The 13,591-nt window shown below is 39.2% G+C and overlaps 1 protein-coding gene across 2 annotated transcripts in view; it reads left to right on the top strand.

The window, feature by feature from the left end:
- Positions 1–13,591, top strand: part of CADPS2 (calcium dependent secretion activator 2) — a 357,625-nt gene that overhangs the window by 264,550 nt on the left and 79,484 nt on the right. The window contains exons 19-20 of one of the 2 annotated variants that reach the window (XM_044422995.1): positions 11,351–11,492; positions 11,633–11,752. In XM_044422995.1, the coding sequence (XP_044278930.1) occupies positions 11,351–11,492; positions 11,633–11,752 (262 nt within the window). The remainder of the gene's footprint in view (positions 1–11,350; positions 11,493–11,632; positions 11,753–13,591) is intronic. The other variant, XM_044422997.1, reaches the window with a different exon arrangement.

Raw genomic sequence — 13,591 nt, 5'->3', positions numbered from 1 at the left:
TATTATGTATCATATAAATACTCAGCTAATTACATGGAGGAAGTGCTGAAGACCAAGATTTTCAGCCCCCACTGAAGATGTGCCATAACATTCTGGTCCTATGACCACCTCTCCCAACTCAGGTTCTTGTTACATCTGACCGCATTCTGCCTTCTTCTATATAGGAACATAATCTCTAAAGGTTTTAGTGTTCTATTTTATTGGAATAGGGCAACAGTAATAATAGAATCCAGAAAGAATAAGCCTGTGATCCTGTTCATATGTCACAGCTCCATCTAGCAGTAAACAGTGGAGTAATTAACTCATGCCTTGCCCCTGAGCATCTCCTGAGCATTAACACCACTCAAGGCCATTTTCGAGGGTTGTTTCTGTGAGGTTTGAACAACTGAGGTTGTTCAGAGGTTGAGGAATCTCAAGTCAAGCCATGGCTTATTTTTAGGTTAACTTGGAGCTGTTTAACTCACATGCCTCTGTTCTGACCTCAAAGAAGCAATCCTCAAAAGCAGCACTGTTGATGCAAACAGAAAGCAGCTCACACCCAGCATACATCCCCACAATTCATAGATTAATTAACCCTCCATTTGCAACCAGACATCATTATGTGTTAGACATTTCTCGACAGCACAACTGGATGTGATGCCTTGTATTCAAAATACACTGTGTCTGGATTATGCTTTCTCCCAGGCAAACAAGTATTACCAGCTAGACCTTCAAACAGGCATCACCAAAACGCTTGCATTAAAAAAAATCTGGAAGGCTTGCATTTATTCACTTTCTCTCCACCCGTCAATTAAAAATGTAATGACTTAATAATTATAAGGAAACCATTTCGAGTGACAAAACATTTCATTAAAATGGCAAAGCAATTATGAGCAGTATTATACAGTGTGACCGAGGGAGCCTGAAGTACTTGCAATTGCAGGGCTCACTGCTTTGGTGTTTTTCTTAATGTGAGAAAAGCCACTTCAGTAGAGCGTAGGAGCAAACAAGCACTGGACGCAGAAAGGGTTAACATTCCCTTTCACCCTGCTTCTTTATTCCAACTTGCTTCTTCTCAAAGTTGTTTCCCCCCCAACTGCATTGAAGTTCTGCTATGTGCATTTGTGAGTTTATATGTAATTAGCCTCTAAGAAGCAGCTGTTAAAAGTTGTGGATTATTTTTAAGCATTGCTCCAACTGTGGTAGGTAAAATGATCCTTCCTAGCAGAGAAACCATTGAGAATGCCACTACATGCCACTTAAAAGGATATGTGGGATGTAACTAAAATAAATAAACGGAAGCCATTTAGCTAATGGCAACATTTTTTTATTAGTACCGAATGGCAAGCCTTCATATAAGGATGGGTGGGAAATTTGTTCTGTTCATTTTAAAAATGGGATGGAAAAACTTGATATCCTAAAAAATGAATGTAGAAGCAAGTGAAACTGACAGACTGATGTTCCTCAACAGAAAATGTTGATTGCTTAGCTCTTCATAAATTCAGTTTGAACACAGAGTATTCAACCACGTTTATCAAGCTGAAGTAGGATTGCCAGCATCCTTTTTTCCTGACAGACTGCTTATCTCAACAGCTACATGACAGACAGATAAAGCTTTTCCATGCTGTGCATAATTTTACCAATTGCATTTGACCTGTGCAAGCAGGTTTGTTTAGTTCAGTTTTTAGTTTAATTCAGTTTTTTAAGAATCTACCTAAATTTGCAAATTTCTTTATATACTGAACAAAGAATTACAGGTTTTAAAAACTTTAAATGAGGGGAGAAATATTGAACAAGTCATCTATCCATACTCTTAACTTCTGAATGTGCTTCCAGAAATGGCTTTTATTGTGAAATCTCACTTCTTCATTAATGAAATTCGATAGGGGTGGAATGTTGGGACAGTGATATCTTCTATTTGTGAGACTCCCATGTTCTCCCCTTCTTTTTTCTTATCACAAAAAAGTCAAGAAAAGTCAGCTATCCATTGGGGAGCACCCCTAGTCACCCTTCTATCTGTAGGAAGTGGCCAATGACCATTCTGTAAGGAACTGATTCCCAAATAAAGCATACCATGGCACTTAGCCTTTAATTAACATTCCTTTCACAGAGCTACTAGGTTAAGACCATCAGAGAGAACACCTAATTCTTGTCGTATCGTCGTCTTCTTGCATGAGATTATATTATTTATTTATTTAAATCTTGACTATTCCCAGTACTGGGACTTGAGGTAGCTTACAACATCGAACACTTATACAATTAGAACTTTAATACAAATATGTGCAAAGTCGGGGGGGGGGAGCTAGAACAGTAAACTTATATAAATACCAAAATTATAACAGCAATACAATCAGTGTACACAACAGAACAAGTCCAACACAATCTCACAAGTTCAAACTATTTCCCAAGTCCTGCTGTGAGACAGAAAAGTTCCTGCCTGCCTCAAAAAAACCTAACTGGGAGGTCACCTGTCTGGCCTCCCTGTGAAGGGGGCCTCAGAACCTCGGGGCAGTCGCTGAGAAGGCCTGCCCAAAAGATATTAAGGTATAGACAGGTGCTTAAGAGGGGACTGCAATCTTGCAGATAGCCTGGACCCAAGCCATCTAGGGCTTTGCTGGTCATAATTACCACTTTGAATTATGCCCATTAAAAGATGGGGAGACGGTGAAGCTGTTTCGGCAAAGGAGTTCTATGTTCCCTGTATTCAGCTCAAGTCAGCAGTCTGGCAGCAGCCGCTCTCTGGACCAGCTGAAGTCTCTGAACATTCTTCAAAGACAGCCCCATGTAGAACATGTTATTATTACATTGCGTTTTATATCCCACCATTTTTTCCTCTGGTGAGGAGCCCACGGCAGCTTACATAGCTGTATTTTATCCTCACAACCACAACCCTGTAAGGTAGGTTTGGCTGAGAGTGAGTATCTGGTCAGCTGAAGTCACCCAGTTTGTTTTCTGGCCAAGTGGGAACTAGAATCCAGATCTCCTGGGTCCTCAGTCCAACATTAAACGGCCTCTTAACAGGAGCACCACTGTTAAAATATTCCAAATGGGGTGTAATTAGGAGATGTATATATGTAACTAAGACACAGGATGTAGCTGTAGCCAAATCAGACATTGCCAGCAATGGCACACTAGTTTTAAGGGTACAAAGGCACTACTGGCCACCACTGAAACCTGGGCACCCCAAGTTGCAGACCTGTGCCTTCATGGTGTGCAACCTCACCCAGCACCAGCCAAGTCCCTGTTCCTTGTTCTAACTTCTAAGCAAATGCTTCTAACTGATTTGGATGTAGCTTCAATTTGCTTGCCCTCGTCCAGTCCATTACTGATGATAAACAATGATTTAGCATCAGAACACCTTCCTTGGGATGAGAAATAGACTTCTTGCAAAGACTAATAAACACTATCGCTCAAGTATTAGACACACAGCTCTTGCTGAACATTTCACCTCTTTAAATAGAGGCTCACCCAAATCCAAAAAAAGAAAAAAAAATGGATTGTGTTCTCCGAGGATAAAAAGGCTAGTGTTAATAATTAACAAGCAGAGTGAAGTGGAGTCAAATTAGCCATAATAGAGCCCAGAGTGACTGTTAAAGTCACCTCTCATTATCAAAAAGCTCATTAGGAAATGAAGAGCTGGAAATCCCACTGGGTTATTGTATTACTGAGACCAGTATCAGAGATTATTTTCAGATTTCTTTGAAATGTACAACTGTTAGGTCACCATATTGTACATGAATTTAATCTTCAGCCTTTGAAAAATGGAGATGATGCCTGCATCTTGTTCTCTCCTAAGAGCTTTCAATGAGCTCCATATTTGTGAAACAGCAGAGAGTTCCTAGATACATCCATTATGAGTACAACCAACTTGTTTGTGTGTGCAGATACATTTAACATATAAGTTAATGATATTGCACATATATCAACATTTAGAACTTTTAATGAAAATTAGAGGCAATGTTGTTTTCACAACTATATCAATGCTGGACTAGAAATTCTACAGATTAATGTTTGCTTTGCTACAAAGTCTTTCAGTAAATAATTTGTAGAACACTTACTGAATCTGTGTAATTTACAAAATGAGCTGAGGGCAATATATCAATGAAATTTTGCCTGGACAAATTTTCTTTCTGCCAAATTGAAGGATATGAATGTTTTATAAGCTTGACAACAGGGGCAGGTGAAATAATTTGGAAAGTATGCCATTGCTCTTAGTGCATGGGGTGTGAAACAATGTAGAATGTCAAGTTTGACTAAAGGTCAGGCATTAAAATGCTTATATTAAATGTTACCATAACAAGTGCTTACTGAGTAAACGTGCAAGTTGGATGAAGTGTTGTCTTATAATAATTTATCCTACCTGCTGGACCATATGGAGTGATGATAAACCTCACAGTCTAATGCACATCTGTCTACTTTATGTTAAATCCATGCCGGCATATCATCATCTGTAAGAAATCTGCATATATTTAGATGGAAATCTTTGTGAGTGTTAATGGTGCTATTCCTATGTAAACCCATATAAATAGGCACATGAATCATTTGATATTTCAGTTTACTGCACATATGCCTGATAGGCTTAATATGAATGGCTTCTTATACCAAACCTGATGTTTGTTATTTGTAACACTGACATAATCTCATTTTAAAGGATCACTTTAGCTAGTATAATCTAGTGTTTAAAAATATAAACTGGGAAATCCCTGGTTAATATATCTCCTGATCCAGTAACTCACTAGGGGCATTAGCCTATGAAAGTTTGAGCAGAAAAAAGGCTATAGTTCTTACCATGCTGGCTGGCACATGCTGGGAGTAGTCTAAACTTGCTGTTTTTTCTGTCTAAACTTGCATAAGATTGCACTCTAGGTATCTTTAGGCAATCCTTTGTCTCTGGCTTAATTTACAGTGCAGTCATAAGGATTGCTGAGAGAGTATACATGCCATTTTTGAAATTCTAAGTATGATTTTTGAGGCCTTAACTAAAAGAGCATGACTATAGTACCAGTTAATAATTCAGAGCTACCCAATATAGATTTAAGAAGGTGATGTGTTACATCACTCTCAGTTACTCTGGTAAAACATGATAGTTAATACAGTCCATAACCACAAGAGTGCAGTGCAAATGTCCTTTAATTATTTTGGGTGCAATCCAATTTTGGGTGCATGTTTAGGCAGAAGATTTGTATAATTTCCAGAAATCCCCAGCCAGAAATGGTGGCTGGGGAAAGCTGGAAGTTGTAGGGGTGGGGATTGGCTTGGTTTGGTTCGATTCGGTTCGGTTCGGTTGAGTTTGGTGGTCTAAACATTCAAAGAATTGTGCCCTTGATTATTTTGACATTAGTGTGCTGTTTTTCCAGGCAAAAGCTTCCCAAAAAGGCTCACATAACATCAGAACAGTGTATTTTATATGTTACCAATGTGTCCAAATCATATGAAGTGGTTATTACAGAATTTCACTACATGTTACTAGAATAAAGCATGGAGGAGACAGTGCTTCAGCTTTATCATGGAGTATCACCAAGAACTATGTTTGCACTTCCATAAGATTATCATACTTTTTACAGATCAGTTTCTGTTCTTTGTTGTTTGCTACAGTTAAAACCTGCTCTGTGTCCTACCATAAGTATACTTTAACTATTGACTGCACAGGATGTGTCTTTAAAGCAGCAGGTTGTTATTTATACAAGCAGAACCAGAGGACAGGTTCAAGGAAGGCCAAACATGAATTTGTCCCAACATAATATATTACATACAATATGTAGAAAGGAAAATAGCCAGAAGATGTGGGGCTTGGTACCTTAATGTGCTTGGCCGGCCAGCTCCCAAATATTTTATCTCAGAAGTTGTGATTCACCTGAACAAAGAACTATTGAATACTTCAGTAGAGGTCATTCAAGGCAACGTGCTTACTGTCTGCACATGTAAGTTCTGCACATGTTTTGTGTACAAGATATTACTAGGAACATTTCATTCAGAAAATTTATGAGGCTATTCCCAAGTTCCCTACTGCCCAGATTCCTAGAGGGGAAATAGTCCATAGTCACACTCTTAACAACAAATTATTCTGAAGAAGGGAAGGTGTTGCTCTTTAAAGAGGAAGTTGGAATTTCTCAGTGAGCAGCAATTAAAGCACATTGTGGATTTCTTATTAAACAGGACTGAGTGACTTTTATCTCGCTATTCTAAAGTAAAAATCTGGTCATTTGGCACCTCTATCCTGCCCACATCCTATTAATGTAAATAGGATCTTTGAAATCTTCAGTTTAATGTGTTATGATGCCCACATCCTGAGCAGTAGAAAAATGCCAGCTGCTGAGCTTTCATGATGGAAGATGATCCTCCACTCCAATGCTCCAACTTGGTGGAAAATATGTATGTGTAAGGAAGGCATGAGCTAAAAATGCTTATGCCCTCTGCTTTTTATATTTTAATTCAGCAGCTGTGCTTATGTAAGGGGTACTTCAGTGTCTCACCTTTTATTCCCTTACTGAAGCATCTTAACTGCAGCACCTGCTGGCTTGCCCATGAGACTTGATTAAGGCAAATTCCTCTGAGTAGGGGTTACAACCGGGCACTTCAGCAAACTGTTCAAAAAGCTCAGGCATCCTTACAATATTTGCTACGTTTTTGGGGTTTTTTTCTTCTTACCGGTCTCACCTGCCTGCCTACATCAACGACCAGAAACAAGACTAGCTAAACCCCTGGCTGAGGCAAAGCAAAAGAGTGAAAGGCCAAATCTATTCCCCCCACATATGTGTTGTCTGCAGGGTAATCATAGCTGGCTTGAATGTAAATAATTTGTAGATGCACTACGCAGAAGGGTACTATGGGAAACTTGTTGATTTCCCCTTCTTCTTGAATCCTGCCATGTTGTTCCTATGTGCTGGCAAGTTGTCTCCAACTTTCAGTGACTCTATGAATGAATGCTGTCCAAAGTGCCCTGAATGACAGCTCCACTCAATTCTTCCAAGTTCAAGGCTATAGCTTCTTTTAAGGATTCAATTCATTGTATATTTGATCTTCTGCCTTCAGTTTCCCCTAACATGATTGTCTTCCCTAGTGAGTCTTGCTTTCTCATATTTCTGACATATGACAGACTCAGTTTTATCATTTTGCTCTAGGGAAAGCTCAGGTCTTTGCCCTAGGGAAAGTTTTGATCTAGGACCTTGTTTGCTTTTCTATCAGTCCAGGGTATTCTCAAAGCTCTCCTCCAGCACCATGTTTTGAACACATCAATTTTCTTCCAGTCAGCTTTCTTCACTCTCCATATTTCACTCTCATAGATTGTGACTGGGAATGAAATTGTTTAGATGAGCTTGACCTTTTGTTGTTGTTGTTGTTGTCAGTCACAAAGTCACAAAGTCATGTCTGACCCACCGCAACCCCATGGACAACATTCCTCCAAGCCTTCCTGTCCTCCACCATCCCCCGGAGTCCACTCAAGCTCACGCCGACTGTTTCAGTGACTCCATCCAGCCACCTCAGCCTCTGCCATCCCCTTCTTCTTTTGCCATCTGTTGTTCCCAGCATTAGGATCTTCTCCAGGGAGTCCTTCCTTCTCATTAGGTGGCCAAAGTATTTGAGTTTCATCTTCAGTATCTGGCCTTCTAAAGAGCAGTCAGGGTTGATCTCCTCTAGGATGGACCGGTTTGATCGCCCTGCAGTCCAAGGTCTCCAGTAAAATATCTTTACACTTGATGATCTCTAATTCCTTCATTGGTGCCCTTCCAAGTCTCAGTCTTCTTCAGATTTCTGGGCTGCAGTCTCCCTTTGAATTGATGACTGAGCTGAGGGATATGAAATCCTTCATAATTTCCACCTCATTATTGTCAACAGTAAAATTCTGTAATTCTTCTGTGGACATGACTTTTGGGAAACCATTCTGATTCTCCACGTTCTGTCCTAACTTCTTGTCCATGAGACAGGTTATGCATCAGGAGAATCAAGTGGTGAGGAACATCCATTTCTGTTGGAACTGCCCATATCATCTCATGATTTTATTTGGTCGGATTTTGCATTATAGCTTCTTACTGCCTGTACTTAGAACCACTCCATTTCTTCTGAGTTTGTCATTTCCAGAGTAAAACACTTTATGTTTGTCTGATGGAAATGTCCCACTCCAGCCCACTCTAGTTCACTCACATGAAGTACTGAGATGTTCATTCTTTCCATTCCTTGCTTTATGAGTTCCAGTTTGCCTTGATTCATACTTTTGAGGCCCTCGTAAGGAAAGGTGATGACCTACAGTGAGGCAGCCTTGTTGTGTGCACCAGTGATCTGAGCCAGATCACTGATTTATCTTGCCAAGTTCTGTTGAACCTGACTTGAATTCACACTTCAGGTATGGCTTTTTCATAATTTCATGTTCTAGTAACTTCTAGTTTAAGGCATGTGTAATGCCAGTAAACAATCACAAGGATACTTACTATAGTCTAGCAAGAACACAGACTTTTTCAAAAGATCCTGTTTTTAAAATTTGAAAAGATGTAAAGTATCATTATTAAATGTGTTACCAAGAATAACACCAGTTATCATTTGTTCAAGTAATCCTCAGGTCATACGCTTGAACCTTTGCTAACATGAACCTTTGCTAAGGCTTTAGGTTCTCAAATGACATAAACAAACACAGGGAAATGTATTGTTAGATCAATGCAGGAAAGTTCATGTGATCGTAAGAGCTGCATCTTAAAAGGGCTGAACCATAATCCAGCTAATCAAACTCAAAAAAGCAAACTGAAGTAGGAGGAATGCAAGAGGGAGCAGCAAGTCTTTGTCAGGCATATATTGCTTGAGCGATGCTGAAGGTCCAAAGAAGCTGTGAAGTCAAGAATTAGACAGTACTAAAGTGAAGGTACGTAATGTCATGTTGTAGCAGGAAAAACTATGAAGAGTTGCTGGCACTCAAGGCTTATATAAGAACAACAGACGGTGTGGCCAGAGTGCAGGTGCTTTGGGAGACTTTTCTTTGTTGATAGCATTGAGACACCTGTATTAGGTTTGTGGCAGCTGGTTCTTGCTCTTTCTTTATAACTGGACCACATTGTTTTCATGCAGACTTTATTCAGTAACTAATAATTCAAGAAAGTAAGTCTCAGTGAACACAGTGGAAATCATTTCTGACTAAATGTGCCTCAAACTAGGTTGTAATAATTGCAGTACTTCTGCTGGATCATCCTGCTTCACTCTGCTACTGAATATTGCCATTATTGTGTCCTTGATAGCTTCCTTTCTCTCCCACTTCTTGTCCCCTTTTTGGCCAGGGAATGGCTGACTGCATAAGCAACGCCAGCACCAGCGGTGGTGTTTAAGTCATTTGTGCTTATAGCCCTCCATAGTACCTTGTAAGATAACAAAATTGCCATTGTCACTGATTATACAGGCTCTTGGAATGCACCTCTTAGAATGAACCACACTATTCTTCAGATTTTTTTTATTCATTATCTGCCTTAGGAAATTGTCATGGGCATCCTGCTTTCACTCTTCAATCTGTATTTGTTTCATACAATATTTGAGCAATAATATATCAAAATACAATTTAAATAAATATAAAATATATTTTGAGCCTTGAGTATTTTAAGGTTGAAACTAAGGCAGAAGGAGTAGACATTGGCACAGCCAATTTCATCAAGTGTTGAGTAGAGTATACATTTAAGATTTGCAAATGATTAAATAAAATGGAGGTATTTTTCCTGTTCTCTGTCACCTTGCTTTGTTGAGTCTTACTTGAAAAATGAAGGCAGTGACTGTATTTGGTCTTAATGAGCTTAGTGACTAGTGTGCCGCCCCATCTCCTTTCAGCCCAACCACAAGGAGGACACTGGAAATATTTCCTTCCATTTTTAACTACCCACATTAAGCATTTTATCCAAACCAGGACAAACTGGTTGTTCTTAACTGTGGTTCACTGAAACAAGTCAATTTAAACCATGGTTTACAAAACTTGTTTGCTCATCAGGGATGAGGAGACATTTTCAGTCCATTTCAGTTTGGGAATGGTTGAGGGGGAGTCATACCATCTGTGGGTGGCAGGAAAAGGCAAACTGGAAAAAGACAGTGGGTGTAACCAAATGTTTTAAATCTAATCAGAAATGCAGTATATTAAATCACATAGTAGCCTTTCCAAAGAGAATTCCAAATACCAAGCTTCATGTCTACTCAGAAGCAAGCAGAAAAATCCTCAGTTGTATGCAGGACTGCACTGCTGCAGGCTAACCCCCTCCTGGCGGGGGAAAGGTCTTATCTCCAATCAGCAGCTGTTCAGGAATAAGAACATTTATCTACTGGGAAAGGAAGCAGGTCTTGTGGAAGGTTGGTTGTCTGTATGAGGAATCCCTGCCCACCCCCTCACCATAGCTTCCTGCAGACCAGACAATCTACATGCTGTCTCTAAGGTTAGGTGGCCACTTTCAGGTGTAGGAATCTTTCACCCCACATATGTCATTGGACTCTAACTCATATCAGCCCCAGTTAGAATGGCTAGTGGTCATACACATTATTGTGTAACATTTGAAAAGTCATAGGTTCCTTAATCCTGGTTTAATTTTTTCATTATATAAATAGTCGTAGTGTGTAAATGTGTTTTTGTTTCGTACCATATCCCTCTATGTTACCCTAATATCAAAGTAAGAGCAATACAAGGTATATACCTGCAGTCCTACTCCCAAAGTACATTTGCTTAATTCTGTCAAAATCTATAGATATAAACAAAAATAACTAGGTTTAGGACTGTAGTGGATAGTTCCAAATCAGAAAATGTATTTTTAGTGCAATGCTGCAAATTTTCCATGCAATTTTCATTGATATCAGTGAGGTTTATTCCCAAATAAGTGTGTATGAGGAAGTCTTACATCCATTTGTAACAGAAATACTTAAGCATATACAGCAACAATGCCAGTGTGTGCCTGGCACTTTGATCCTATGTTCAGCCCCATCCAGATGAATCAAGCCATGTGCCCACATGTGTATGAAAATCATCTTCAAAGCAATGTCTAGATCGTATCTTATCCTTACTGCTAGAATCCCATATCTAGTGCATGTTAAAAGCACTAGTATGTCAGTCTGTAAACCTTGTTACACTAAGTAGGTAAGTGTGCTGGTTGAAGTATATTTTGGTGGGTGATTATCAACGACTGCATCTGGCCAACATCACACAACATGAGTATGAGATTACTATTATGGTGTCTTCACAGTAGCACAAGCAGCCATCTCAGCACAAGGGTTATTAGGAAAATATAAGTAGCCTGTGTCAGAACATAGCGATGAAATAATTTAAACCTCTTTCTTTGTAAGCCTGTAGTGCTTTTTTTTAAGCTAGGGAAGTAATTGCAAACTATTTGTGTTTGTGTTTTTGTTTTTCTTTTTGTTTTTCAAGCACTTTTGTGCAATGGAAAGTTTCACAAGCACTTGCAGGAGGTTTTTGTTCCCTTGGTCATCCGCTACATTGATCTCATGGAATCATCCATTGCCCAGTCCCTTCACAGAGGTCTTGAGCAAGAGTCATGGCAACCTGTCAAGTAAGTGTTCCTGGAAGACCTAAACCAACTGCTGTAGTATCTGTATCCTCTTTAGTCCCAATTTGGTTTGCAGTAGTCCTCAACTTTGCTATTAAAAATCTACTTTTTACTGTACCCCTACATTGTTTATTTCTTCACAGGACCATCACCAACAGTCTTCCCAATGTAGCTCTTCCAAAAGTTCCAAGTTTGCCTCTTAATCTTCCACAGATACCTAGCTTTTCTACACCAACCTGGATGGCTTCTTTATATGATTCCACGTGTGTATTCTCGACTGATCTTTAAATGTTGAATGTGTGTGTGTGTGTGTGTGTGTCAGCTCTGCACGGCCTTGCTGGTGTCATGTACAGCTGTATTTGGACTGCATGGTGTTTGTGATCATTTGGTTGGAAATTACAGCTTTTTGGTTGAAAGCCAAGCATGGAATGCCATTGGGTTGTGCTTTTTGATGTATAAAATCTCAGTAGGATGGTGCTTAACATTAACTAGGCAAAGGTTTGTTGTGGTATACTTAGCAGTCATCACCCTTAATTACATAATTACTCCTATTTAGTTAATAAGCAGTGTGGAAACACTTTAAATTATCGTACTTGACTATGTCTTTTTTTAAACGTCAATAGCTCTTTGTGTTTTTGGCATGTTATTACTAACCCATTGCATGTGCCAAAGAATTTTGAAAATAGCAGCAGCAGTTGGCTGCTTTATTTTATGAGACTTGTATAGTCTGTCTTTTAATAGGATGCTTCCCATATTAATAGAGTTCTGTTCCTACTTAATTAAATTGTGTCTGCTTGAGTTTCCTTTATTTTTTTAACTGAGTGAGAGTGGCTTTGTGTCCTTTAAATGAACAGCTTCAGAATTACGTATTATACATTGTAGCAGGATAAAATATTAGGGAGTTTGTAAAGTATAGCCAGTATAAGCCTGCAACAAACAGGACTATGGCAGAATCCAGAGGGGTGTTTATGCCTGTGCCAGTTCCCTTCTGCCCTTCTGATTCTCTCCCACAAGTGGTTCATGTTCATTCTTCTGCACAAGCAGGGCCCACCACATGCAGGGAGATTTAGTGCTGTCTAGAGGAAGCCCCAAAAGTAACGGAACCAGTTGATTCCAGAAGGAGGCAAGTTGGCAGAGTTCTCGTAGGTAAGCCCTACCTGTCTGCCAGAAGCAAGTTGCCCCAGAAGAGCTAAATTGCCATTGCATAAGCAGTGGGGTCTGCTTGCATTGCACAATTGGTGGGGCAGAAAAGAATCAGTGGGGCTGAAGCAACTTGTTGAAATCTCCCATTTTCTTAGGCACATTTGAAGAATATTTTTTTAAATAATTACTCTTCTTTTAAACCTTCAACTAAATCAAATTTTGTGGAAGATATACAAGCAACATGTAATTGTTGGTTTCAGTTCTCTTTGTGAACTGTGTTCTAGCATTCCCTCTATTTCCATCATACAGAAGTTCTCTTGTGCATCTGCTAACTCCATGAATGTAATCTTCTTTGACCCTAAGACATTTACTAGATGAGATTAAATACTGATAGCTTTGGTTTTTGTTGCTTGCAAATTAATCAGCTATAGATATTGTTCTTACTGGATTTCCTTTGGAATAATGCTTATTTTTTCTATTTCTCAATAAATACTGACACATGCATTTATTTAAATTGCTTGCAAGTAATAGGTAGGAATTGTTCCTAAGGAGCAACATAATATTCCAGATTACATGTGCTTGACAAGCAGATGTAATTATGATTATTCTAACTTCCTGAAATATTGGCCTGATGAGATTTTTTTCACACCTTTGTACACTTCCTTATTTTTCTGATCTTTATTTAGAGATAGAATATGGCATGAATCTTACATCCTCAGCACTGGCCCCACCATTAGGCAAAATGAGGTAATCTTGTCACCTGGCAAATACTTAATGACAGGGAATGGCATTGAATAATTGGCATGTTGAGTCACAAGACCTGTTCCCCTTAAGTTACTCAACTGCTTTTCCAGTGTGGTGGAAGACAATTTTTCTTCACATATGTTGAAGTAAAATTCAACTACCTCACCTATCAGCTTCTAAACCTGGAAGTGGCAGGGTTGCCATATTAACCTTTG

Source organism: Varanus komodoensis, unplaced genomic scaffold, assembly GCF_004798865.1.
Source record: "Varanus komodoensis strain SLA01 unplaced genomic scaffold, ASM479886v1 scaffold13_1, whole genome shotgun sequence".
Lineage (NCBI taxonomy): Eukaryota > Metazoa > Chordata > Lepidosauria > Squamata > Varanidae > Varanus > Varanus komodoensis.
This window is presented reverse-complemented; position numbering and strand designations above follow the sequence as displayed.